The sequence below is a fragment of the Anser anser genome (assembly GCF_964211835.1).
Source record: "Anser anser genome assembly, chromosome: 2".
NCBI classification, from domain to species: Eukaryota; Metazoa; Chordata; class Aves; order Anseriformes; family Anatidae; genus Anser; species Anser anser.
Window position 1 is genome coordinate 157,912,850 of NC_139721.1, and position 27,934 is coordinate 157,940,783.

The 27,934-nt window shown below is 45.5% G+C and overlaps 1 protein-coding gene across 2 annotated transcripts in view; it reads left to right on the forward strand.

Annotated features, from left to right (window-relative positions):
• Positions 1 to 27,934, forward strand: part of PLCD1 (phospholipase C delta 1) — a 54,633-nt gene that overhangs the window by 19,466 nt on the left and 7,233 nt on the right. For both annotated transcript variants that reach the window (XM_083823721.1, XM_083823720.1), the window contains exons 3-10: positions 6,940 to 7,168; positions 12,100 to 12,229; positions 16,572 to 16,800; positions 17,899 to 18,100; positions 19,797 to 19,941; positions 20,950 to 21,099; positions 26,670 to 26,831; positions 27,715 to 27,871. In XM_083823721.1, coding sequence (XP_083679847.1) covers positions 6,940 to 7,168; positions 12,100 to 12,229; positions 16,572 to 16,800; positions 17,899 to 18,100; positions 19,797 to 19,941; positions 20,950 to 21,099; positions 26,670 to 26,831; positions 27,715 to 27,871 — 1,404 coding nt within the window. The remainder of the gene's footprint in view (positions 1 to 6,939; positions 7,169 to 12,099; positions 12,230 to 16,571; positions 16,801 to 17,898; positions 18,101 to 19,796; positions 19,942 to 20,949; positions 21,100 to 26,669; positions 26,832 to 27,714; positions 27,872 to 27,934) is intronic.

Genomic DNA, 27,934 nt, shown 5'->3' on the forward strand with positions numbered 1-27,934 from the left:
AGCCTCACTGCAGCCCCCCCCGGGCTGGCAGGTCAGTGCTGGGGTCAGGTAGCAGCTTTTGTCGGTTCTTGGCAAGATGCTAAAGCAATCTAGCTGAGCTGTGGTTGGAGAAGGTGTGATCTCTGCAGAAATACAGCGTTGTGTGCAAATATGGTGCGAGCTATTAACAGCTCAGTGCATTTCTCATCTGCATTTCGTGACAGTAAACAGAAGTGACTTACTGAGACAATTAGAGTGGGATGGAGTAATTCAGCGTGACTGAATGCCACATTGCAGACATCATTTGCTAATGAAGGGGAAGTAGGATATGGAAAGGGAAGGATCTGAAGAGCATTTGCCCCAGAGTGAAAAAAAATGTCCCCCTCCCTTCAAGGCCAGCTGTTTTGGCAGTGCCTCCAAATGTCCATACATTGACTCTCCTCTCCCTCTTTATCAGCAAAGGCACAAGTAAGAAGCATCTAGTTGTCCTTGTCCTTCACATCCTTAGTGGTTTGAATATGTGGGTTCAGTTCCTTGTCTCTCTTTTCTGTACGAGTCTTGACAAAGCATCTCCTCTCAAAGAGCTGCCTCTCAATCAGGAGGAAGGTAAAGGGATTGCCTTCTGCCTCCTGTCCTCCTTTTTCTGTATTTTTTTCGGGATTACCAAAGTGTTTTACTGTCCATGTACCCAGCACAATCTGGACATTTTACTTCAAGAGCAATGACTGGAGAAGAGATGGACATTGCCCCCAGAGCAGAGGCCAGTGGCCAGGGCTCATCTCTCAGACAAGTGCTCTAATCATTAGGCACCTTGTCAGGCTCGTACTTCTGGCTCTTCAGCATTTGTATTTTTGGCTGCCAAATGGCTCACTCTGAGTGTGTGTGACTCTGATGCACTCCTGAGGCCTGACAGCTCTGGGGTTGCAGCTTTTAGGGTGAAGGGGAGATCAGATTTGGGTCCCTCTCCCTGCTGCCTCCCACAGGATTTTTTCCCTCTCAGAGGGGCCTCCCTGCTGCACAGGCCTGTAGGGCCTCAGTCCTTGCACTGAGGTGGGCATAAAAGCACTTCGTGGAGGGTGGTGAGGGTGGATCAGGTCCTGGGGGAAGGCAGGTGGGGAGCCTTTCCCTCAGGGGCCACCCTTGGGGAGAAATCGTAGAATCCTAGAATCCTACAATCATTAAGGTTGGAAGAGACCTTCAGGATCATCGGTCCCCACCCCCCTACCACCAATGTCACCACCAAACCATGTCCCCAAGCACCACGTCCAACCTCTCCTTGAACACCCCCAGGGACGGTGACGCCACCACCTCCCTGGGCAACCCGTCCCAATGCCTGACTGCTCTTTCTGAGGAGAAATGTCTCCTCATTTCCAAACTGAACCTCCCCTGGTGCAACTTGAGGCCATTCCCTCTAGTCCTATCACTAAAGTGATAGTGGCTCCTAGAGCCTGGGGAATCTTCTGGGTCAGGCAGAGGCAGAGGTGAGGCTCCGTACCCACTCAGCAAGGTTTTGTGGGTCACTGTGTTGGACCTGAGCTCTTGCAGACTCTAAGTCTGCTTACAGGCACATCGGTGTGAGTCACAGCTTTTGTCTTCCTTCAGAGGAGGTGTTCCTTGTCCTTCTGCATGAGGGGATAAGCTTGCAAGTGTAGCAGCAAACTCCTTGAAAGGCATGAAGAGAGAAATACAAATCAAAAGAGACTCCCAAAAGAGACATTGCTTGAAAATATTGGGCTGTTGAAACTGGTCTTCTGTATTCTGCGGGCCTAACTCGCACCTGCTAATGCCATGGGTGAAATGGGAGAAGGGCACAGGACCAAGCATTAGGAAGAAAGGTACACGAGGGCATGAGAATAAAAAGAAAATTCTCACATCTCCACGAGACTGAGAGGAATAATTTCAGTGGCTCCAGGGAATGCTGGTGTATGTCCATGTGAGCAGGGAGCTATGACCATCGGCTGCGGCGCTGGCCGATTGGCATCTGCAGCAGCCAGGAAGGCTGACCGGCATGTAACCTGTTTGACTCAATGTCTGGAGGCCAGGAAGGACACAAGCTTCCTTGTGTGATGCTTCATTATTTTGGGCTTTGCACAAACCAACCTTTCAGCAGACATAAACACTCAAGAGAAGCAGATGCAAACTTTTCAGACTCCCTTCTGCTTTTGGTTACCTCCCCACTGTGGCGTGATGGGGAAGGACCAAGAGAGGTTGCAGGGATATGTGATTGATCGGTGTTTGCTGTAACTACTCCTCTTCTGTAAATCACTTATCTGTCCCCCAGTTATTTCTGATATCTCCTTGCAACTGGCTCATCTGAGAACACAGTTGGTTTGGGACTGCTAATACAGCACAGTCTTTGTCCAGGAGCAGCTGATAATGTATTCATGTTGGACTAAGATTTTCCAGAAAAGAGATAACATTTGCAGATGGTTTGGGCTGACTCCTTTGGCTTCAGCTTTTATATTGATAGATGAAAGCAGTACATATGACCAAGCTATGGAAAGCTTTAAAAAATGTCCTCCTTTACCGTGCTTTTTTAATGGTTCCTGCACTGATAGCTTCTCTTGTCTCTTGTGTGACAACAGTAGACATTGATCTTGTTACTCAGCCTTCCTTGTACTTTTTCTGCATGGGGACACTCTGTGCCCTCCATCATCCTCTTCTCAGCAGTATACTCCATGGAGATCAAGGCAGCCCTTCCAGCTACAGGTTTTCAATCTTTTTTTCCTCCCACACAACTCACTTTTTTTTTTTTTTTCCAGTGGATTCACTTTGCCAGATAACGGTTTCCAAAGAATACATTCTAAATTTCCAATATTTAACATCAGATTTTCTAGTCTTGGAAACACTATGTCATTGCCAACCCAAGGTTTAGGGATTGATTGCACAAGCAGAGTAGCTAGCCGGTCTGAAGGGATAATAACGTACGAGCCAAGCAGTGGTGAGCAGTTGGCAGGTGATGAGGAACAACAGGATGATCCTTCCACTTGCACTGCCATAACCAAAGGACACTGGGAGTGGAGCAGAATCACCTGCTTATGGACCATCTGCATGGCCCACATCTGCATCTGAGATGCTCAGCCTGGGCTTCCTTTCTGGTCAAGGATCCACTGTAGCCATAGATTTAGGCTGTGATTTCTCTAATGCTAAAGTTTATTTCTAAATAGGACAGAACGTTTGTGTTCCACAAGTTTGTTTTTGTTGTTTTTTTCTTTTCCCCATTGCTTATAAAGGGAGCAAGGTTTAGGTATTTTGACTGAGCTGAATCCCTCTAAACACGACAGCATCCTTTACAATAAAGGCGTAAACTGTGCAGTGCTACCTAAGGCACAATCCCTGTCGTTTGCCCAATGTGCTAGTTAACAAGTAAACTCAGCAGAAAGGCTCTCCACCAGCAGCCTAGCTTCAAGGGAATTGCAGCCCTTTTCTTCGAAAGATGGTTTTAGCACGCAAAACCATAAACTTTCACTCTAAAGTAAGTTGGCTAGATAATGTAATTCCACAGCAGCCCATCCCATCCCATCCCAACCCAAGCCTCTCCTCCCCTCCCCTCCCCTCTGTCTGTTCCACTGTTGGCCTTTACCAAGTGAAAATAAGACCACACAAAGGTAATTGCTCATCATCAGAGAGGAGCTTTGCCAACTCCAGGAAGGGTCTCATGGCATGTTCTTGTATCGACACCAAATCAGCAAAGTGTTTGACCACCCCAACACACGGTGGGAATTTAAAGCAAATGTCAAGTGTTGGTTTTGGACAGTCGCTAATTTTTGGAAATTGTAGTTTTTTTTGCTGAGTGTGTGTGTTTTTTCCCCACAGCTGAGCAATATCATGACTGCCCTGGAGAAAAAGGGAGATTTTAAAACTCCACGGAGCATCCAATGAATTTTGGGTGATCCCAGGGCAGCAATGCTAAAAATGTGCAGAGTGGATATTGAGTTGTGTATTTTGCAGTGTTAGATTTGAATTAATTGGGCACTGTAACAGTGAAATTGAACCAATTTAAATGAAGGAACAGATAAAATCTTTTTCTTTTGGGGGGTAAATTTCTCAAGTTTCTCTTACTCAGCTAAATAGTAGGGATATTTTACACTCACATATGGTTTTAATAAAGCTCCTTGAAGACAAGCACGAACAAAATCAGTCTCAAGCCTCCATGAGACAGGAATTAATTTTTACCCATAATTTTCAGTTTGAAATAGGAATAAGTTAAAACCAACTTTTTTTCATATTCCAGTGATTATATCTGGTTTTAGGCATGCGTGTTACTGAAGATGTCTGGATATCTCGGAGGTGGTTTTACTCAGCTGGGCTGCTGAGCTCCCCTGCAGCTGCTCTCACTTCCCTTCCTCTAAGGGAAAGAGAGAAGAATAGATGAAAAGGGCTCAAAGGCTGAGATAGGAACAGGGAGATCACTCAACGATTATCATCACTGGCAAAACAGACTCAGCATAGGGAGATTAATGTAATGTATTAACTATTACTAATAAGCTAGAGTGATGAGAAACAAACAAAACCAGACTAAAACCACCTTCCCTCCATCCACTCTCTCCTCTCTCTTCCCCCCAAGAGGTGCAGGGGAATGGGGACTGGAGGCTGCGGTCAGTCCCTGTTGCTTCGTCCCCGCTGCTCCCTCATGCTCCCTCTCTGCCCCTGCTCCACGCGGGTCCCTCCCACGGGATGCCGTCCTTCCCCAACTGAGCCTGTGGGGGCTGCCCACAGGCAGCAGCTCTTCAAGACCTGCTCCCACACGGCTCCGTACCACGGGGTTCATCCCCCAGGAGCAAACTGCTCCAGCACGGGTCCCCCACGGGCGGCAGCTCCCCCCAGACCCCCTGCTCCTGCGGGGGCTCCTCTCCACGGGCTGCAGCTCCGGCCCGGGGCCTGCTCCTGCGGGGGCTCTCCGTGGGCCGCAGCCTCCTCCAGGCCACATCCACCTGCTCCACCGGGGGCTCCTCCACGGGCTGCAGCGTGGAGATCTGCTCCGTGTGGGACCCGTGGGCTGCAGGGGGACAGCCTGCTCCACCAGGGGCCTCTCCACAGGCCGCAGGGGAATTGTGCTGTGTGCCTGGAGCACCTCCTGCCCTCCTGCTGCACTGGCCTTGGGGGCTGCAGGGCTGGGTCTCACTCCTTGCTCTCCCAGCTGCTGTTGTGCAGTGGGTTTTTTTTTCCCTTCCTTGAATCTGCTTTCCCAGAGGCACAAACAACATCATTTATTGGCTCGGCTCTGGCCAGCAGTGGGTCCCTTTGGAGCCGGTTGAAACTGGCCCTTATCTAACATGGGGCAGCTGCTGGATTCTTCTCATAGAGGCCACCACTGCAGCCCGCCCAGTACCAAATCCTTGCCACATAAACCCAATACAATCTCTCAGGTGTGCTACGTTTTGTGTGTGTGCCCTGTGATGAATGTTATTGGAAGATGTTTGCAAAATGTTAACTGGTCTGTCAACCCCCAAGGAAAATCCAATCGGATGTTCTCAATTAGAGACTCTAATACCATTTGTAAACCGTTTTTCCATCTAGTGTATGTAAGTGCCATCCCTATTTAGATGTTAAGTTTCTCAGCATCAAATCTGATTAAGCAGTTTCTGCCCTTTCCACTCAGGCCTTTGTGATGTATTAAGTTGCCCATCAACTCCCGAAAGACAAAAGGAGGCTGTGTATGCTGCTGGGAGAACTGAGTTTCTGAGCTTGCCCGCTTTCAGCAGAGTTGGAGGGCACCCGCAATGCCCTCAGAGCAGAGTAGGGCTGCCTCAGTTACATACATTTGCTTCACGTACTTTGTTGAATGCACCACTCTTTCTGGTCTGCCTTGCGTGTGCACATGGCAAACTTGGTGTGCCTTCAGGGCTCATTTCCACTAACTGAGAGTCAGAGATGGAAATGGGAGGGTTTGAAAGCTGTGTATTGCTTGCTTACAGCAACGAGGATCAAGTCTGCCTTTGGCAGGGGTGTGGACGGGTCATGGGTGACACCAAACTGCTCTGGAGCAGTTTTTACTAGCGTGACTGAGAAGAGTATATGGGATTTTAAATTTTACCTTCTCACTTTTTGCAAACTGAAGAATGGCCATTTTGGTCCCTCTCATCTCCCTGTGGGCTGTTAGAATTCTTCGTTTCCAGTTCTGAGACTAAAATAGCCAAAGGTTATTTGATTGTTGGGGTGAGGTCCTGTTGGTCATGATCCTTGTGTCTTTCAAGTGCTTATTGATTACATAGCATCTAATACTATGCCCAAGAGAAATCTTAGTTGCATCTAAAAAGCCAAAAGCACCCAACCATTTACCAGAGGAGGATTAGTGTTTTGTCTCCCTGTGTTTATAGAGGGGTGAGAAAAGCACAAACAGATGAAGCCACAAAAGCAATCAGTGATTTCTGGTGTCCTTTTTCAAAAGCATGGAAAGGAGCATGGATTTGAGGAACCGTTAGCTCCTGTCTCTGAATGTCAGTGTCACAGGTTGGACACTTAGAAATGATGGTCTCAGTGATAAATCCAGGTCCAGATTTACAGGGGAAAGTGGACAGACCTACTGGGTTACCTGCCCCTGTTCATGGGGAGGTATAGCTCCACTCCCCCCACTCACAGATAGGGGCAGAGGTCAAGGCAGGGATGCTCCAAGGGCTGGAGCCAGCCCTGACAGTGACTGATAAGTCATAAACATGGTATCACAGCATGGCATCCATGCATATTCTGATTCTATGTTAAATAAAGGACATGGGAACAGACAAAGGAGAGGTGTTGGGGGTTTTGTTTGTTTGTTTTCTTCCTATTTCTGCTCCTTTTTATTTGAGCTTTCTGCGGCAACAAAGTTTGTGGAAGGCAGAAAAGAGAAGGGAATCCTCCAGCTGTGGGAGGGAGAGGTTGCAGGAAAAGGAAAAAGAGTAATTTCTGAATATCCATCACCAAATAGAGATAAGGATGACTGAACCCCTGCTGACAGCAGGCTCTGCTTTCTTTCCACAGTCTCCATTGAAGATATTCGGGATGTGAGGTCAGGCCATAAAACAGAAGGTATGGAAAAATACGCCAAGGATGTACCAGAGTATCGCTGCTTTTCCATCGTCTTCAAAGACCAACGGAAAAACCTGGACCTCATTGCGAGTTCAGAGGACGATGCCAACCATTGGGTCTGCGGCCTTGGGAAAATCATAGCCCACAGCAACTCCATGAACCAGAAAGAGAAACTCCAACAGTATCCTTTGCCTTGTAAAGTGATTAATCACACACAAAGAAGCACTTGTCCTTCTCAGTGGGTGGAGATAGTAGACTAGCCCCCTTTTTTCCTATTGGCCCTGGGCACCGAGTTTTCTCTCACATTGATTTTGCACCCAGGCAAATCCTTGGTTTCCAGTGCTTTTTTTCCTTTCCTACAAGCAAGAGAGGATTCAGGCTTCACATAGCTCCATAAGTAAAGAATTGCCCCTTTTAGGGAGCTCCAGATAAAACAATCATTATCTTGTATTTTTCAGGGGTCTGTTTCACTTGCACTGCAGTAAACTCCAGGATAGGCACTTCTTGGCAAGGCATGAAAAGCCCGTACTGTTTATCGTGTTTCTCAGTAATACAAGGCAAGGGAACTGATTCTTCTCTTCTCTCTGCCAAGTTTACTGTAGGGTAGCTCCTCTGACTTTAGTGAAACTACTCCTTATTTGCCTCAGCATGGGAGGAAGTTTTGCCCTGAACAAGATTGCAGTTGCTCTAGAGACAGTGCAGACACAGAAGGGAAAAGGAGCAAAGCAGGAAAGAAGAGTAAATTAGCTGTGAGAAGGAGAGTGAGATGGCTATTGGGTGAAATCCTGTCATTGCTGAATTCTCAGGGAATTTTTCTCAGGGCCAAGTTTCACTCTGTAAGTTGCTTTGTGACCACCTTGTATCCTTGTAAAAGCAGACTGTCTGTGGGTGTAGTTTTTGCTTGATTTTCTACAATCCCTGTGCACCTGAGGCCGTGGCCGTAACATATGAACCTGTTGGCCAATTTCACCCTGATTTGACAGAGCAGTAGGGGTCATAAAGTATCAAGTTCCGTTAAGCTCTACAAAAATAGGCATCCCGCTATCAGAGAGGAAAACAGATAGTGCTTGCAGTGGAGGGAGGCTGCGTGAGCTTCATGCCTGGTTCAGCATCAAAGAATTTGTGCAGAGGAAGGGAGATGTGAAGTCCTCAGCTGGGGAAAATCACAAAACTGGAGTCTGAGCCTGAGCAGGCCCCAGGGAGTCTTGCCCTCAGTCAAGGCTTCACTCCATGCGGGTTCCCTGCTGGGTAATAATGTACTGATGATGAAGGAAATGGCACATAAATGCTGAGCTTTCATCAGGCTTTACTCTTCTGTGGGTTCTCTGAAGCCTAATAAGCACTTGCACAGCCATAGTACAGCTTCTTTAAAGGAATCAGATTCCATTAGTTCTGATGTGCATATGATGGTGTGTTTATCTCTTGCTCTATGAGTATCTTTTCAGGTGTTTTTTCAAGCTCTAGTCTCTAAGGTCATTCCTCAGCTGTGCCAGCAGCTGTGTGTCCATGGTGGAAGGAAGCAGTCCCTAGGCAAGTTGAAATCTTGCAGCTCCAGTGCTGATGGAAATGGTACAGCCTGGCAGTTTTCCTTTTGAATGTGAAGGCTGCCTCCACCCCATGGTGTGTGGGGGAAATCTGGAGTACAGAAACTTATCCCTGGAGCATGTCAAAATTGACTATAATGCTGAAAATCTTCCCCGTAAGAAGAGACCAGATCACTAAGGGGGGGGGGGCGGGGTAAATAACAATGACATTTGCAAGGGAAGAAAGCTGTAAATTTCCAGCGTGGAAAAGTGCCTCTCTGTCTTTGGAAAGCAGAATCAGAGCTAAATGGGGTTGGTAGGCAAGCCGTATTTCTGGAAGAGTAATTACTGTGCAGTGCTGGCTTCCAATCTGGGATTGTCTCAGGCCATTTAACGTAACCTGGAATTACAGAACAGCATGATTTCTCATTTGAAATTTGATGATGTTTAATTAAAGCCTGGGATTTTAAATTTAGTCTGTCTTCACTGGGTTTGCTTGGCAGCGTGGGCTTACTCAGATCTTGCTTAAACCTCAGAAGTGTTCTCTGCATCTGTGAGCACAGAAGGGGAAGAGTCAGTTGTGGAGGAGAAGCGTTGGGTCCTCTGCATGTCCCCTATCACTGGAGAACTGCCTTGCTGTGGGTCTTTTCCAGCCTTTGAAACCTTGCAAAGCAAATAAGAGATCAGCTAGATTTTGAAAACAAGTATTGAGAGCAAAGAACATGCTAGTTTCAGGTGGGATTTGTTATAACTGTGGTAGCAAGGGACTGGAATTAGTGTCTTATGTGTCCTCTCCAGTTCTATATACTTACAAGATAAAACCTCCTCATGCTTGAAGAGTATTTCAGATGTTCTTGTGCATACAGTAGTGTTTTATTAAGCCTCAGATTTCGCCCTCAACAAGTTGGCATAGGTTGTTAAGCTAATATTGCAGGTATGTGTGCAGGGATGACTTTAGACCAGAAAATACAGGGGACTTTTCATTTGAGTAGTGTGGCACCGCCTGCTTCAATTCTGGAATGTATGTATGAGCTTTTCTTCTGGTCGAGAATCACTTACCAGAAGTTTTGCAGCATTTCTGTTCCAAGCACATTCATGGGATATCTGCCAGATAGTTTCAGTCATCCCTCTTTGGTTTCACGTAGAAAGCTGGTAGTCCTGAAGCTGGCAGATACTTTAGAAACAAGAGGCAGGAAGCAGGCACTCTGGAGGTATACAGGAATGGGAACAGCTTCTTCCTAGTCTGCCCAGGCCCAAATAGGCTGTGTAAGGTGAAAGGAAGACCCACAACCAGGGCAGCAAAATGGCATTTGTATCAGACAAGAAGAATTTCAGTTTAAGTGCTTAGTTCACCAAGCTCCTCTAAGCCCTCTCAAACCCAAGGGGATCCAGATGCGTGAGGAGTTTGGGTATTTCTGAGACTGAACACTGCTTGCTGAAATAACAGGCTGAGGCTCCCGTTGTCTGTAGTCTGTTTTCTCTCTTTGTTGCTCACCCTTGGGGTGAGAGGGCCTACTGTGTGCCTCTGCTCTTCATGGGCCCTCTGATTTCCATCCCGCTTTACTCAGCCTTTCTGGGAGCAATAGCAGAGAAAAGCATCCTCCATTTGCAGTCAGACCCAGACATATTCTTTTTTTGGATCTCTTTTACTGCTCACATACTGCTTTTCAGAGTGGACTTTGGATATGTGCATGAACTTTGGGTGCTCCTGATCAGGGAAAATGACCACGGACTTGTAAAAAAGGGTGGTTTTCTTTTGCAGCGGCTAGAGCAAACAGTGTAGTTCCTACATGGAATTAGTAGCCGCCCCTGCTGCCCACGTCTGGCTACGACAAATTGGCTTTCCTCTTGGCTCCCTAGAGGTGTGCATTACTCCCGGCCTTTTAGGGGAGCTAAAGGTGGTGCAGGGGTTGAGTGGGAATGGGTTGCCCTGCTGTTGGCACCGCACTGACATACTGAGCAGATAGATGCTCTTAGAGCACAGTTGGTGTTCTCCACCCTGGGGAGGATGATGGTGTGCTCCCAGCAGAGCATCCCTGGGGGAACTCCCATAGGAGCTTCATGTCTCAAACTTGGTTTTATGGAGAACTGGTCCCAGCCAGAGCCTGGAGTATCCTTGGGAGCCAGAGCAAACCTAGCCTCTCTTTATTTTCATTTCCATGTGTATAAAAGAGGAATATTAATATTACCGGGCTAAGAGGGATGCAGCATGAGGTCATGGTTTAGCACCTGCCAAGATTTTTAAAGACAGAAAGTTCAGCTTTCCATGAGACCAACAACACTAACAAACAGTTTACACATATTTCTGAGTGTCTGGAAATATTTGAGTGGTAGCTCTGGTGAATACCCTCTTTCAGGGTTATGTCTATAGACCTTAAATCTGTCAGTTAGCACCTCTTTTTGGAGGTGATTTTGAAAGGACCAGATAAAATGTTATGGCACTATGTGCCCCAGTTGGTATTTACTAATTCTGAAGTTTACTCTGTTTAACATCCAGACTGAGCATTTTTTAAAGTTTTTTTTTTTTTTTTGAATGAGTTTGAAGCAGTGCTTCCTATGCAAGACATAGATGGTTAGATTCATGGAGATCTAATTGTTACTTACCATCTCTTCCACCATTTTTCTATTGAAAAATAGGAGATTCTTCTGGGTGACCTTTGTCGTTTGACAGTCAAAGCAAATTAGAGAGAAGCAGCTGTTAGATGCAAAAAACGTTAAAACAAAACAAAACAAACAAAAAGAAAATCCAAAAAACTCCAAGGTGTGTCAACTGTCCAACATTATTTTCCCAAGGGACTAAAAGAACATGGGAGACCCAGTTCAAATTAACTTGTGTCACATTAAGAAGCTCATTTTTTATAGTAATTTCTTTAGATCCATAGATATACTAAAGTTATTATAAATGAAGCTTTTAAGAACTACTATCACAGTAGGATACATGAATGGACCTCGTGTATTTTATTGAGGAAAGCCAAGATCCATAAAGTTTGTATTGATTTTGATTTTTGCTTACAACAAAGTTCTTTAAGACTATTTAGGAAGAAATCCCTAAATAAATACAGAAGCTGAAGGTGAGTAAGAAGATAAATACTAACATTTCTTTTGGAGAAACCCTGTTCAGTGTTCAGCTTGATACACTGAATATCAATCAGATCCCTAATGATCAGTTTCCTGTACTTGGGAGCTCTTTTACTCCCTCCTCTCTCCCCTCTTAACACTCTGGAGCAGAAAGCACTTTCTTTTGCAAAAGAAAGATTGGACTGTTTTGTGATGTGGCTGTGAGGAGAAACTCCTACAGGGTAAATAGAGCTGATCCAGCCTTGGCCAGGTGGTTAAAAGCTTTCCCCAGGTCATGATAGCTTGTATTACAGAGCATTTTGTTTCTGCCAAAGCACCGTTGTGCCCTTTCAGAGCAGAAGGTGAGATGATGCAAGCTGTTCAGTGGGAGCATGCCGATTTACAGCAGCATGGAGAGGTGGTTCAGAGTCCTTAGAAGAAATTTCCCTCCTTACCCCCAGGGTCTACAGAGGGGTGGGTGGTGTTTAGACAATGTATTGATCTGGAAAGATTTCCTTACATCATCCTGCAGTTGGATTCATACCTGCCTGCGGAAAGCTGATAAGAACAAAGACAACAAGATGAGCTTGAAAGAGCTCAAGAACTTCCTAAAAGAAGTGAACATTGAAGTTGATGACTATCATGCCAAGGAGATTTTCCAGGTAACAAGTGCAAGCAGATAAAGTACTTGCTGTTGACTGAGGACAAGGTCTCCTGCTGCTTTCAGCTTTGGTTGGAGAACTAAGCTAAAGTGAACTCAGCATCTTTTCTTGTACTAAGGAAGGACTTGGGGGCTTTGGTGCTCAACAGATTCCTACAAACAACCGAGTTATGGCAGCATAGTGCTTTTGGTGTAGTTATGCTAAAGTGTTCTTTCTTTACCATTGATACCCAATTTTACCTGGGTTCAGAGAAGATGAGACATGAACATGGATAGTGAGAGAAAAAGGAAAAAGCAAAGTGTAGGTGCACTTTGAGTCCCAGGCGTTTCAGAAGTTCTGTGTGCCATGACCACATATCAATGCCTAAGCCTACCTGAAATCAGTTTGGTTAAAATTATGAATCCTTTACCTTCTCAGGGAAGGAGGACTTGTGACTTGCGTAAACAAAAAGAAAGTGCAAATTGGGAATAAAAATGAAAATGGTGATAGATACCTTACATTGCACCTAGACCTGGAGCATTCTGGTTGCTCTAATAGCCCAAGGTACATTCAATCCACTTGGGACATAAACTTCTATGTCTCAAGTTTGAGCTGCTGGCTGAGCCTATCTGAAGATAAGAAAGGGATGAAAAATTCTAAGTTGTTTTTAGAGTTTCTCTAAATGAGCTTTCCTGTTGAGGCAAGATAAAACATCTGGATGATTTCCAGACTTCCACCCTGTCTGAAGAAGTATTTGAATTCATGGGCGGGCAGTTTCAGAAATGCTGTTTCTGATCAGTGGTAAACATGTGGGTGGTTGCAGGTACAGGCAGTAATTGTTCTGCTCCTTCCTGTAAGCAGATAACAGGGGAGGTTGGCAAGGTCTTGCTAGGACCTTCCCCAGAGGAGGAGTTTTCTAACTCTTACTTTATGGAGGTCTCTTTGGTAGCTCTGCAGGACCGAGGAGAAGGTGGGCAGCAGATCTTTACAAATTTAATCTTGCAAAATCCACCGGATAGGCTGCTTGCTGTGGCTGGCATATCCTGTGCTTTGTTCCCTGTTCAGGAAAACCCTGGAAGAATAGCAATAAGGCTGGAATTCCTCTGGCTGACTTAGAAGTCTCCAGTGCAGGCACCTACATTGGAAGTAATCACCAATTCCTACACTGCCTTTGCAGTCTGCATAGATCAAGCCAATAATGGAGACCAGGTGTGATTCACCTCATCCTAAAGGAGGCATCTCACATGCATTAGATGAATCAGTCCCTAAATCTTCAAACACCAAACATTTGAAAAGACACCTTTTATCTTTAGAGGCATGGTCTCCTTTTCATTCAATGAACCTCTTTTAGTTAGAAGGGAGCAGTTGGAGTGGAAACTTGCTGAAGTTCAATTCTCTTTTTGCTTAAGGACTCCAAGTAGTAACTAAGCCCTGATTTATCCCATTTAAATCCAGGCTGCTAGTTGAAGTGCCCTCATTAGACATGTAATTGTTATAAGCTTCCTGTATAGCCAGCGGAAAGAGAGGAGGTTAATTAACCTTCTGAATTAACCTTCGGGAGGTTAATTCAGATCTCTTGTGGGGTGAATTGCCTCTAGGGAGAGTCTGTCTCACTCCGTTTGACCACTGAGTTATCCTAAAGCAATTACGTATTCATTTTACATATTACCTAAATATAGATGGATTGAGAGACATTACAGAGTATTAAAATGGTGATCTTCTTTTCTGTCTTTGTGAGTTTTTCTTCATTTAGTCACAGGAAGGAAGGGTGACCAAGGATTTAAGAGAGAGCTACAGGGCACGCTCTCACATTTTTCTTGCTTTTTGTCACATAACTCTGTGTCCACGTCTAGGTTTTAGACACACCTAAGTAAGACACATGCAATGCAGCCAGAAACTGTGCAAATCCTGTAATTGCTCACTTCATTTCAACCTGGATGTTCATTATGGTGCATCAGAGAGGTTCAGACTCTTTCTGGCAAATGAAGGTTTATTCAGGACTCATGGTTCATGGTCCATACAAGTGAGCTAAAATACAGCCTTTGGTGTTGAGAGTGTCTCTCTAATATGGAGCTCTTGTAGCCCAAGCAGAAAAAGCCCAGTTTTACACCACATATCTGATCCATCCTGGAATCTGACTATGATGCCAACCAATGCTATTGTGCTATGTTCATCACAACCTTTAATGGCCACTAATGAACAAAATTCCCAAGGGACATTAGTTATAATGCTAGCTTCCTAGGAGTCATATCATGTTAATTTCCGTGTTTTGTCTTAAAGAAAAGAATGCCTGTCATTCAAAGCATTACCGCAGTCTGTACCAGTTGGTTTCCCTCTTTACACTCCTTTTTCAACTGCTAAATGTCATGCTCAGCATAGCTTGTGAAATCTGCCAAAGCCACAGGACAGGATCATACAGAGATGGAAGGCAGCAAGGAAAAGATATTTCCTGGACAGCTCAAACTCATTTTGAAGGTGTCTCTAGTATTGAGCATTTAATGGGTTATTCTATCCCTGAGATTAGCCCATGGCTTTTAACCAGCCGATTCTGAAATCAGAACAAGTTGAACTTTTTGTTCTTGGTTCAGTTTGTGAAATACAATGCATCAAGATTGTTTGGTTGGTATTATAAGTGTGCCACAAACTGCAAGTGAAGGGCTCCAGTGGAGGCACTGCATGGGGAGAAACAGCCTGTCATTATCATCTTGCTTGGAGAGCTGCCAAAGCCGCTGTGGCCATCGCTGAGATCATTAGAAGGGTTAGGCTGAAATTAGTACGATGACTGGTAAAACTGAGACATTCATTTTGCTCATAAAAGCCAGGACAATAGCTCTATCTGTCATAAGAGATCAAAGATCAAAAGCAATTAAATTCCTCTGGTTTGACAAGTTGCCCCATGTCAGCTAAGTCACAGCAACTGACAGCAAGTTGTCCGTCTCAAGGGTGAGGTGAAATGCACTCCTACCTCCGCTGAGTGGTGTGGAGCACATGCTGTATGCCTAGTTCAGATCCGAAGAAGAAAAGTTTTTAGGCCAAAAACGAAGTAAGTCAATCCGTGTCCTGCAAGCACTTTATGTCCTGTTGGAGGTTTGGCATCCGTGCCAAAAGTTAGGTTTTTCAGACTTACCTGAAATGTAGGATGTCAGTAGGCTGTATGAGATGAGGGCACCACTGCTGAGGGGCTGCTAGCTTGCTGTCTTGAGAGAGTGGGAATCATTGTAATAGTAAGACGTTAACTTAAAGTGGGTCAACTGCTGAAATTTCTGGCAAAGAACACTCTGAAGAAGTATAACGCTCCCTGCCATAAGTGATTCCTCTGAGATAGGCTCCAGCTTTCCGTTGCAGCTTGTTTTTCTCAGTCGTATTTACTGCAGAGGTGTACATCCCAGAGATAACTGGAGAATAGTTGTTCACCTTTCTGTGAGGAATTCTGCTAGGAAAAAACAACAAAATTCCTATCAGGATTTGCCACAGAAAAAAAAAAATCTGATGAAAAGTTGAACCTGGGATTATTTTAAATAAACTGGTAATATTTATTGTTGGAAAAGATGTTGTCCTTAATGGAGACACTAACTTGCATATCTTAAACTGCTGATCTTCTGTGATCAGCCAAGTCCTTGACTGTGTTGTCCTATCAGAGCTGTTACGTAGTAAAAAATTTCAAACCATAGAGAAGCATGGGAGTGTGAAGAATTTGAATTACAGCTCCTTGAGAAGCTGAGACCTGATTTGAAATTTTGTGGAGATTCTGCTACTTGGTGATTTTTGCAGAAGAACAGATAATTTCCATGGAAAGAGTTTTATTTTATTTATTTTTCCCCATACGTAAAGCACATATTTAGCAGGATTTTTTAAGTCAGTTTTGATGCTCTTTTTGCAACCAGCCCTACTAAATAGCCTTGACAGTCTCTTGAGGCCTGAGTTCAGACCTACTAGGATCAAGGGGAAGGCCTTTTTCACTTACGAGATTTTAGGCCAGGGTTTCTATCAATTTAAGATGCATTGAGTTAATTGTTTCCCTATATTACTCAAAGGAATCTCAAGAGGTACATTTCTTTTGACCCTTGATTTATGCTTAAATTGTAAAGAGCTTTCCTTTTAACTCGTGTTTTGCACAGCACATAGTTCTGTGGAGCCTGGTGCTCTTCAGCATACAGATAATATGAGTAAAAAATAGTGATTGTAACCATTATGTGACTGTTGGCCTTGTCAATGAGAACCATTGACCACGCTTCTCATTCACTGGCCAGTAACCATTTCCAATTATTTTGTGTTCTGCGTTGTGTAGCCCTGGTGCAGATTACGGCTGGCATATGCCAGAAGGAAAGAAGGTTTTCACTCCTTCTCCCCTCTACGTTTACAGCACTGTGACAAGTCCAAAACAGAGGCTCTGGAGGATGATGAGATAGAGGAATTTTACAAGATACTGACAGAGAGAAAGGAAATAGACAAGATCTTCCAAAAGTACTCAGATGCGGAAGGGTTCATGTCCTGCCAGAACCTAGTGAGGTTCCTCTATGAGACACAACAAGAAGAAGATGCTGTTGTTGCTGCCCCTCCCTTAATTCAGAGATACGAGCCCAACGAAATAGGTAGGTTGGAAACCCTGGTTGGCTTGGGTCATAATCTTGCTATCTTGATGAACTCTGAATTGCTTTGCTGTTGTTTTCTTCTGCAGCCATGTGTTGTTTTCTCCTTGAAACTGTTTTCTAGGGCAACATTAGCAGCTTTAGGAGAGGAGGGGACAGGAAAAACTGGGAAATAGTTATGTTCATTTTTGGCTTAGGCACACCAAGCAGCCGGAGTGGGGTTGACATGCAGTTGGTTACAAGGCAGTGAAATTCCCGTGGGAAAGGCTCTGATGGCTTGTTCAAATGTCAAGATCTCAGGTGGTTTACAAGGTTAAGAATGTAGCAATATTTCTGCTCTTCAGAAGCAGGAAGGGAGGCAAATATTTTTGAATGTGAGCACCTGAAAAGCTGTAAGTTGGTGAGATCTTTGAGTAGAGGGCAAACAAGGCGACAGTTGTTTAGGAGAGCAATCACAGAACTAACTGTCTGCTCAGAAATGAAGCAAAACACCAGACTGCAGCACTTCAGAGGACATGTTCAAGAAACCAGTGCTGGATCATAGGCTGCCTCTGTGCTGTCCTGGTATACCTTCAGGAGAGGGATGATGCTTTGCAGATTGAAAATAGGACAGAAATCTATCTCAGTCCTTCAAGATGGGGAGATACTAATTCTCCCCCAAATTTGCATTATTTTTCATTTACTCTGTGCAAATCTTGTAGTCATTGGATAATCTAGGCAGGATTTATCTGGCCATGTTTAGACATCTGACAATGCCTGTGTTGGCATGAAAGAGGCTTGAAGTGCTCAAATGGAGATTTTTGTACTATAGATCTCTAGAAGCAGGTGAAGTAAGTGCTGTCTTTGGCACTTTTAGGTCTTATCGAGGACAGTAAGTGCTGTAATAGCCTGCTTGTGAAGGGGTTTTAAAAGCATTTTCTGACAGAGGAAGCTGTCACCATTATCTGAACAGCATCGATATCTCTACCATTAGCTGAATGCCTAGGGAGCATGTTTTACCTTTGAGATCCCCTGGAGATCAGCAGGCATCATGGTGAAGATGGCACCACTACCTGGTCGTGTCAGATTTTAACGTGGGGTTTCTATCTATTTATCGGGCAGCCAAGAAACGTAACGCCATGACCAAAGATGGTTTCCTGATGTACTTGCTGTCTGATGACGGGAATATATTCAACTCCTCCCACCGTAAAGTTTACCAGGACATGACTCAACCTCTCAGTCACTACTTTGTGTCATCCTCACACAATACCTATCTTATGGAAGACCAGCTTACAGGTCCTAGCAGCACAGAAGCCTACATCAGGTAATGTATGTGTGTGTGTTTATGCATGTATGTGTTTACGTGCCTGTGAGGCACTTAGGTTGTGAGGCAACCTAAACCAGGTTGGTCATGGCTCCCTTTTCATTGCACTTTGTCCCGGGTTTCTGCTGAACCCCATGTGGTGTTCTTCTGACTGTAAGATATATAATTACCACATCTGGGGGTAGGGGAGTCCCTCCCCAGCTCTTCTGTAGCCCCCTTTAGTCACTGGCAGGTTGCTGTAAGGTCTCCCCTGAGCCTTCTCTTCTCCAGGCTGAACAAGCCCAACTCCCTCAGCCTCAATATGGCATGGGATCGTGTGTGCAAGGGCTTAGAGGGTGCAAAGATTTCTGGGATAAAGCTGGACAGCTGCGTAGAGACTGGAGGGAGACCAAAATGATGCATACTGTCATGACGTTTGCAATCCTTACTGCCTTTTGGGAGAATCAGCATAGACTATTCCTTAGAGCCATACTGGGGTTTATCTTGGAGAAGGCTAGCTGGAGTAATCCAAAAAAGATATGGGATGTGAGCTAACGCAGTGGTGTGAGTGATCAGGAATCTTCTGCCCGGTCCCTCTAGCAGTTTAGTTGCTCCCACGTCTCCCCTGGACAGAACAGTAAGTGTTGCCTGCTTTTGCCTTTAACAATGACTGCTGTCTGACGTCTCATGGCCAGATGTTTACAGTGGCCTTTATTATCTTGCACAAACACCTTATCTTACTTCTGTTGTCACCTGTGCTTTTATCAAGTGAGACAATGTTTCCTTATAAGCAAGTCAATGACTGTAATTCTGTCTTTGTATATGATTTATCTGATTCCCAGGGAATAATGTCTATCTTGAGTCACAAGCTTAAAGGAGTAGAGAGTGAAATCTGGCACAAACTAATGAAAGTAGCTGTTTGAACTCCTGTTACAGTATCTTAACATTACAGAATTACATTCTGGCTGTAAAGTAAATAAATCCCATGATTCTTATTGCAATGAGTTAAAGGAGTTGTGTTATCTGAAATGTAAAAGAAAAAATGTAAAAGAGCTATGTAAAAGAAAAAGATCACCTCCCAGACAGGTAAGTCTTTACAGGGGGAACCTCCATTTGAAATGAAATGAAAATAAAAGTATGGATATGTGGAAGGAGTTTCAAATGGGAATTCAATCTGTAGATTCTGTTTGGGAAACTGGCCCTCAGCAGTCTCCCCAGCTGTGATTGAGTTTCCAAGTCTCCTTCCCTGAAATCCCAGAGGATCCATCCCTTGTGTCTTATCAGATCTAGAGGAAGAAGGCACATCATCCAGGCTTCATGAACTGTTTTCTAAGGCTGTCTTTCTTCCAGTCTAACTACTCTTGATTTTCCCTTCTCTTTACCATCTTTGGGAAAAGACTCTGGGCACAGACATGAGTGTCCTTTCTCATCTGGCTCTTACTATGTCTCCTTCTTTGGATGGTCCTTACTTTGGACTTTCATGACTTTCTTTCTCAGATCCCAATGTGCTTTCCTTGCTCAACCTTAAGCTCTCTTTGTTGACCCCGAGCTCTCCTGGTCCCATCCTTATTCCATCTGCTTTCCTGTTTTTCCAAGCTCCTCTTTTCTCCCTGAACTTCCCATCAACCTTCCCAGGCAATACCTGTGGCCGATCCAGTCTCACTTTGAGACAGAGCCAAAGGTTTAAAACCCAACCAGGTCCCTTCTTTGTTTCCAGAGCCCTCACCAAAGGCTGTCGATGTGTGGAGCTGGACTGCTGGGATGGCCCTAACTCGGAACCCATCATTTATCATGGCTACACTCTCACCTCCAAGATCCTCTTCAGCGATGTCATTAAGGCCATCAAGAACTATGCTTTCAAAGTAAGGATGAGAGACCTGGGACCCTCTAAGATTTCTCATATTTCACAGTCCAAGACCAATAGCAGATCTCTGCCCTCCCAGTAGAGAGCATAAAGAATGAAGACTTCACTTTAGCTTTTGTCATGGGTAGAAGATGCATCCTTCTGTCTAGGCATCCTTGTTCTGCTTTCTGCAGAGATCCATTCCTGGAAGTTGCTGGTGAGACAAGGCACTGCCTGGGGATGAGTTTAAATCTGTACCAGCACAGCTGGATACTGGACCCCACTGCAATGAAAATAATGTCCAACATCTTGAATATACCTGGTAGAAAACGCAAACGAGTTTTTGATTTGCTTGGTTTTCACGTCTCAGGGTCTGTCCCTAGTTTGAAGGAACTTAAGTGTGTATGCCTTGGAGGGACTAATGCGAAGGACAGTTTCTGCTCAGGTTTGAAAGGAGTGAGTAGGTCTGGACTCTGGAATGGCAGTCCTGGGCTAGCAGCCTTTAAAAATCCTTGGGTTTGTCCAGACTGACTGTGCTTTCTGCTATTTTCCTTCAGTGCACTTGACTTGAGAACCAGCCCCAAGTTTCCCTTGGGGCTATTAGGCAATAGCAAGGCAATGCCTTCAGCACACAAAATGTCTAGGGGGCCTCAGGGAACCACATCAGGTCTGTGCAGGAAAGGAGGAAGGATTCAGGTCGCTTAAGGGTCTGAACAAACTCAGGGACTTGCAAAGCTCCCTTCCCAGTCTTTCTGTGAGCTAGGAAGGTGCTCTGACCTATGTTGCAAGTGGAGAATGGAGACACAGGGAGGCTTACCACACCTGGCAAGCCCGTGGGATCCTGATCCAGCCTGGAAGACATCGGCATAGATCTGAGCAGCTACTACACATCTGAATTTGTCCATTTTTTGTCCCTGCCATTGACGCACTCATTTCCAGAGCAAACAACACGGGGGTCTTATATCAATTGCTATGGACAGGTGAAATTACAGAGTTCACTGATGATGGATGTTATGTCTTGTCCTAGACCTCACCATACCCTGTCATCATCTCCCTGGAGAACCACTGCAGCCTCGACCAGCAGAAGGTCATGGCTCAGCACATGACGACGATCCTGCAGGACATGCTCTTGGTGGCCCCGGTTGATGGAAACAAATCGCAGTTCCCCTCCCCAGAGGTGAGCAAGGCCACTCTAGCACTTTCTGCCCTCTGAAAGTGGGACAAGAGCGAGGTCTGTCTTCTTGCTGGCTGCTAGCTGGGGGACTACATGCCTGAGGGGTGGTGGGAACAGAGCATGTTTGTGATCAGTGGTGGAATAGGAAATAGGAGTAGCTAGAAATCACTTGTGCACGTCAAGCTCCAAAATGATCTGTTGCTCCTTGTTTGCTGTGTAAGGTTTCAGAGGAGACATTCCTGAGGGACTGAGGACATTCCTGGTCCATTTACTGAGGCTAGGCATTGTCCTTCATCCCATGAGGAGAGGATGTAAGGGAGCTGAGTCCCAAGGATCTGTCTTGTGTCTGCTCCCACACCCCAAAGCTGTATACGGCCTCATTCAGGCTAATCCTCTGAAGCACAGGCAGGTTGCTGCACATGAAGGGAAGATTAGCTCCATGAGAAGTGACTACAAATTGTCTCTGTGTTTTTGATCCAGCAAGTCTGGGCACTGCCTGATTTCATGGTAGGTGAGATATTTTGCTCAGTGTTGAGGGACGTAGCATACACTTCCCTCCTCCTTTAGTGCCTCAGGTACACTGCCGTGGAGACCTAAACTGCTGATTAGGAAGTCATGAGAGCTGAAGGGACGACTGTGATTGCTTGCCTCTTGAATCCCAAGGAGAAAATCAGCACAAGTGGCCTAAAACTGGATCAAGTGTGAGATGTCCTTCCACTGAGAACGGCCTGGGGTGGCACAGCAGTGGGGATGGGTTACTGGGGAGATGTCCTAGGAGGACAAGGGGAGGTGGGAGATTATGTGGAGGACAGGTACCACTGTGATTGATGTGTATCAGGGCAGCCCTTCTGGGGAAGGAGATATACAGCTCTTAACTGTATACCACTGCATCGATGTCATTACCAGGCAATCAGAAAAAAAATGCGGAAATGGAATCTTCATGTATATATATATATAAAAAAAAAGAACTGTGTGTCCAAAAAAGTAGCCAAAATGTTAATCTTTTCATCTGTTTCTACAGTTTGGGTTAGTGTTTTCTTTCTTTTTTCTCTCCTAAGCACTTTTCAGAACCAGACTTTTATGTGTGTGAATAGCTGCAGTTCCTTTCAAATTGCCTTTCTTTGCAAAAGAAATAATTTTCCCAAAATTGGATGAGAATGCCTAGCCAGAGCTGGAAGCAGTTTGTGGGTGGGATAAAGCTGGCAGTCAGCAGGGGAGAAAGGGGAGGGAAATGAGCCACCCAAAATACCTCCTATACTTGTTCTCCATCCCCATTTTTCCCTTTCTGACTTCTCCCTTTTGTTTGGAAGTGCTGTGCCTCACTTGATACAATGCCTAGTGCAGAGGGAAGCTGATCTGGGTTGGTCCCTAGGTACCAGTGCAATAAATTAGGATGAATCATAATATTTAATAGTGCTGCTTCAGCAGGACCTTTGCACTGGCACGGACAAGTTGCCTCCCGTTAAGAAGTGACTCTCCCAGGATGAGGTTACACCCAGCATGGAAACAGGTCTCCGCAGGCTGTTACTGGGTTGGAAAATCAGTCTCCAGTGTTACATGTTGGCTTGTTATTTATCTTCAGCGTAGGATCAGGAAAGCTGCTGATGGCTTTTCAAAATGCTGCCTTGTGAGCAGAGGAATGATATGAAGAAAGAAAAGAGAAACACCAGGGAAAGAAATGTGTGATATGTGTGTATAAGGGAACGACCCCAGCTTCCCAAAGATGTTTTTCCCATTCTTGTGCTCATTCTAACCTCCTGCTTTCCTTGCCCAGATGGACACGTGGCCTCAGCTGGAACAAAAGGGCCCAGATCTACGTTAGTGAATGGAGCTGGGCTGATACGCTCCAGTGGAGGGACTGATCCATGTAGTTTAAAGGGAGCAAAAATGTCAATGTAGTAAAACATATCCTTTTTCCTCTGTTACTTTTCCTCCACTTTCCTGCCACGTGAACTAGGAGAGTATGTTTGTGGAAAATACATTGAAGCTGAAACATTAAGAACAAAAAAACAACAACAGAAACCCCTTGGATTTTCCACTTCCTTGTGGTGCTGGCATGAGGAAGCCTGAGGTATTTTGTCTTAGAAAAAGGGTGGGATCCGCCACTGGGAAGAGGTCTGAAAGGCTGTAAATAAAAACAGGCAAAGCATTGCTGCAAAGTGTGTTCGCAGAGCAAAGTCAGTAATTAAAAGATCAACACAGTCTGTATTCACACTAACAATTCACAGTGCAGCCCAAGGCAGGCATCTGATTTATTAGGTCCCATTTAGGAACAGAGTATTGGGCTACACAGAGCATCTAAATACCTCCCTCAAGCTGCTGTCTTTAGGTCCCAATAATAAATTAAAGCCCTATAGGATAAAAGGCCAAAAGCTACAAAAAAAGCTCCAGGAAAGCTTCAGGTCAGTGCCAGAGTTGTAGGGAAGAGCTGCTCCAATCTTTGCTGCTGATTGTTTATTTATCAGGCCTTTTTGCCTGATTCCTGACCTGCACAGGGGTCTGCCAGGGCCCTTTCCCCCTGTCCTTGCATGCCAGCTAGAAATGATGCAAAACTCCCATCTTGGAATGAGACTAAAGAAGCTGCGAACATCGCATGCCACTAATCACCATTTCAGGCATATCTAAGAGCCCTCCAACTCTTTGTTGTTGGACACCTTTCACAATGAGGATGGCTTTGGGTTTAACAGACCTGCCTTGGTGGGTGACCCTTGGACCACGAGCCCCCCAGGTGAGAGCCCCAGTGCAGTGGCTGGGGTCTCTGCCATCGCACACCTTCTGTGCCCCACCAGCTGTCCCGTCACATCCATTACTGAGCCCAGTGCCCCCATTCAACATCACCTTGAGCCATGCAGCTCAGCAGCTGCTTCCAGTATAGCAGCAGTAAGGCACAACTGATCTGAAGTCTCTCAAAATCTCCTTCAATGTGTTTCTTCCCCCCTCCCTCCCCCCCCCTTCTTTTTTTTTTGAGACTCTTTTTATCTTGTGGTGCTACTCATTGTAAAACCCTGCAACACCTCAGGTTACAGCTACCCTGAAAGACATCCACAGATGGAGATGTGATAGGAAAAAGCGCACCTAGTCTGCACATCTCTTCATGCATGTGAACACGTTAATCCTCACAGCTTCTCAGAAATCTGGGGAGATGGATATCTTCTAAGGCGGCAGTTCTCAGCCCCTGTATATCCACATGCCACTTCGGGCTCTGTTTTACATCTAGTTAATACAGTCACGGGCATTGGAGGTGTGGTCCTCCTCCTCCTAAGTGATTGTCTAAATAGACCAGGTGAATCACATCTTAGGAGTGTTTAGTTCTATTTGTTGACTCTAAAGGAGGTGTGAAGCCATAGAAAGTTTGTAGAGGTGGTTTCTGTTAAGAGTCTGACACTCCCACTGAGACAAAGACTGGAAATCAGATCTTGCCACGGCCTTTGGGCTGCTAGTAGGGGCAGGAAACCCTCAGGTAAAATAAATGCATGAGTGCAGATCTTTTAAACTCTGCTCTTAACAGCTTTGCTGCTGATAAAGAACAGTGCTTTCATTAGATAGTTGCCATGTCCCAGATCACAGATTCCCAAAGGGAGCAAGGCCGTGTGTCAGAACCATCTCATGTGCAGAGCTGAGCTTGCTTTGGCGTGACGGAGAAAAGGTGAGAGAGCAGGAACGAAAGCAACATGATTTACAAGGTACATAAGGAAGTGAAAGAGTTGCATTTATTCCACTACACTATACGTTCTCAGTGGAGTCCAGCATCCGTGTAGCTTCTCCCATTTTCCTAAGTTATATTCAACTTCGGGCTTGCCACTGGCAATTGGAATAGCTTTATGGCCTACTTGGAGAGTATTTATTGAGCATTTTAGCTAATGCTTTTTCCTAAGACAAGGGATCTGCTCAGCAGAGCTGAACTGATGAGCTGAGTGTCTTTCCCCTCAGGCCAGAAATACTTCATGTCACATGAAGAGGAACTGAGAGGGTTGGAACAAGTGCTTGTGAGTGTTTGTGTCTGCGTTTGTCAGCTTATTTAAAACCTTTGTAAAGGGGTAAGCACTCAGATTTAGGATTTTGCTTCCTAATATCCACAGTAAACGAGGCAGGGCAATGTTTATCACTGGCAGTTTCTGCAGGCACATTTTGTCTAGAGTTGTAAAAGCTTAGAAAGGGCTACTGTCTCTGTTGGTAATCAAGCAGCCTGCCCCAAACACATTTTGTCCTGAGTTCTCTACTGCTGAACTGTGAGATGAGGTGTTAAGTTTTCTTATGGGACATTAGAAAGCAGAGGCAGGTGATAACCTAGTGTATAGCAGGATGCTATCTGCAGCCCGTGAAGGACCAGAGGGACTTCTCTGTGTCCCCCTACAACTGTCCCCAGTGCAACCCCCTCCAGGCTGGGGCACTCAAAGCATTGACTGGACACAGCTCTGCCTTGGAAGAAGGCTGAGGAGCGGGGAGGCTGGAGGGTGGTCTGGGGATGGGGAGGAGGAGGATGCTATGTTCTGAATGCTCCTTTGGGCCTTTTATTTCCAGAAACTGGTACATTCCTCCCAGCTGCCTCTGTGCAGCTTTTGAATGACAGGGAAAGTGCCTCAGTGTAAACAGATCATTTGTGGTAGATGAAGAAAAATGCTCTTGGCTGCTTCCTCAGGTGCCCGTGCCAGATTTCAGCTCAAACCAAGTTTCATCCACGGCGTAGCTGATCCGTGAGGAGCTGGGCTGGTCTCCGCGGAGACACGATGCAATTTGCTTGCACCCACAGAAGGGGAACAGCATTCTTTGAGAATGCCTGTGTTGTTTTTAAAAAGATCCTTGGTTTTCCACAGGCCTGTCATTTGAGAACAGTGGGGCTTGTTGCTTTTGCAGATGTGGAAGGGGCAAATATAGGATGTTGCTGTGAGAAGAGGGGCCATGCTACACGAGTAAAGGGACTGCATTGGCTAAACCTGAGATCGCCTTTTTCCTGGAATAAGTAGCACCCTCCGTAGCCAGCAGTACCACACACGTGGCAGCAAATCTCCCACTGACTTTACTGGAAGCTGCAGGATCTAGGGCTGCTCCTGTGCTGAACTGTTTGATTTTTGAGGTGTAATCCATTCACTTGGAGATTGCATCCAGGCAATACTACTGCTCCTTGCTGCCAGTATTGCTGCAGCACCATTTTGGTTCAGTCAGCCCTCTCCAGGCTTCAGCTTTCCTCCCGCAGTCTGAGCTTGCATGAGAACCAGGTCGTGTCAGTGGTATGGTGGTCTGTGAGCAACCATCTGCTTTTGGAGTGTTCCTTCACCTGACGCTTTTATGTGGGCTTTGAAAGAGGCTGTGTTTCGGCACAAGAAAAATGTTCCTTGGATTAGCTCAGCAGCCAGCTGTGATATGTTGGCACGTGCTGCTCGTTGTTATTTGTGCTGACTGTGGTTGCAGTGGCGGGAGGAGGTCCTCACAGAAGGAGGTATCTAAGAAGGGTCCAGTTTGGGAACTCTTACTTAGGGTGTCAGTGCCCTAACATTTCACCTGTGAGATCCTTTAAGTATTCTGATGCGATGTCTGCTAATCGCCAGCTATTTTGTCCACTTCTCTTTGTGCAGCAACTGAAAGGGAAGATCCTTGTGAAAGGCAAGAAGCTGAGCAGACAGGAGGACCCCACAAATGGGAACAACAACCTGGAGGCTGAGGATGTCTCTGATGAAGATGAAGCAGCTGAAATAGAAGATGAATCTGTAAAGACAGAGGTGCAGCAGAAGGGGAAGGTAAGTAAAAAAAAGTAACTGAATCCCTGAAAGGAGCAGACCTGGAGAGTCAGAAAAGCTATAAATTAGATTTTTGTGTGTTGCAGAAGGCTTTGAAGTCCTGCATCAGGAGGTCTGGTCTTGTTAGCCAATCCCACGCCTTATGTTGGCAAACCACTTTCTAGGTGTGCTTTGTACCATGCCTGGAAAAAGCCACTCTGTTTCCAGGTTTGCCTACTTGGCACCAGGACAGTATGGGAAGTTCATTGCTAAGGCTTGGTTGTAAGGTTTAGCGACTGGTGACAGCCACTGATGCTGAATTACAAATGGTAATGCAAAAAGCAGCAGAAAGGGTCTCCCACCAACAAAAAGTGAGAAATTTCATCTGGAGGACACCATGAAACAAAGGGTGCTGGGACAGCAAAGCATCTGCTGTGTGAAATCCTCTCTTAGCTCACCAATACAGGCTGAATAGGTTCTATCTGTGTTTATATCCCTAATCACTTGTGAGCTGTAATAGCCAAGGTGAAACAGTCGTTCACATAATGGCGCGTGGATGAATGCAGGAGGGACAACCCAGATGAAGTGAAATATTCTTGGTGGTAGCACTTGGGAAGTCAGTGATATCACTGGACAGGCCAGTGTGGGCTGGTGAAACGTGCCAGTAGTGTTACCTACTGAAGGTCTGAGAGGAGGGATTAGCACTGCATGCAGGGCAAAGGACATAGCAAGGGCAGTCTGCCCCTTTACCACTCTTCCTAGGGGAGCCCCAAATTATCATGGGCATCCTTTCCGTCTGAAGTCAGTGGAAAAGAAAAGCTCCAGGGGTCCTAGACAAAACATAACCGTTACTTTTGAGTAGGACTGCAGAAGCTCCCCACAAACCTCTTGCTCCTTCTTTTAGAGTGACACCCTGAAGCTGGCCAAGGAGCTGTCAGACACAGTTGTCTACTGCAAGAGTGTTCATTTCAACGGCTTCGAGGACCCCAGCCACCCTCGGGCTTTCTACGAGATGTCATCGTTCACGGAGAGCAAAGCTCTGAAACTAGCCCAGGAGTCTGGTATGTATATTCTGGCAGCAGGCCATCCTCTTTTCCAGTCCCCCATAAAGTGACAGCTAGTGG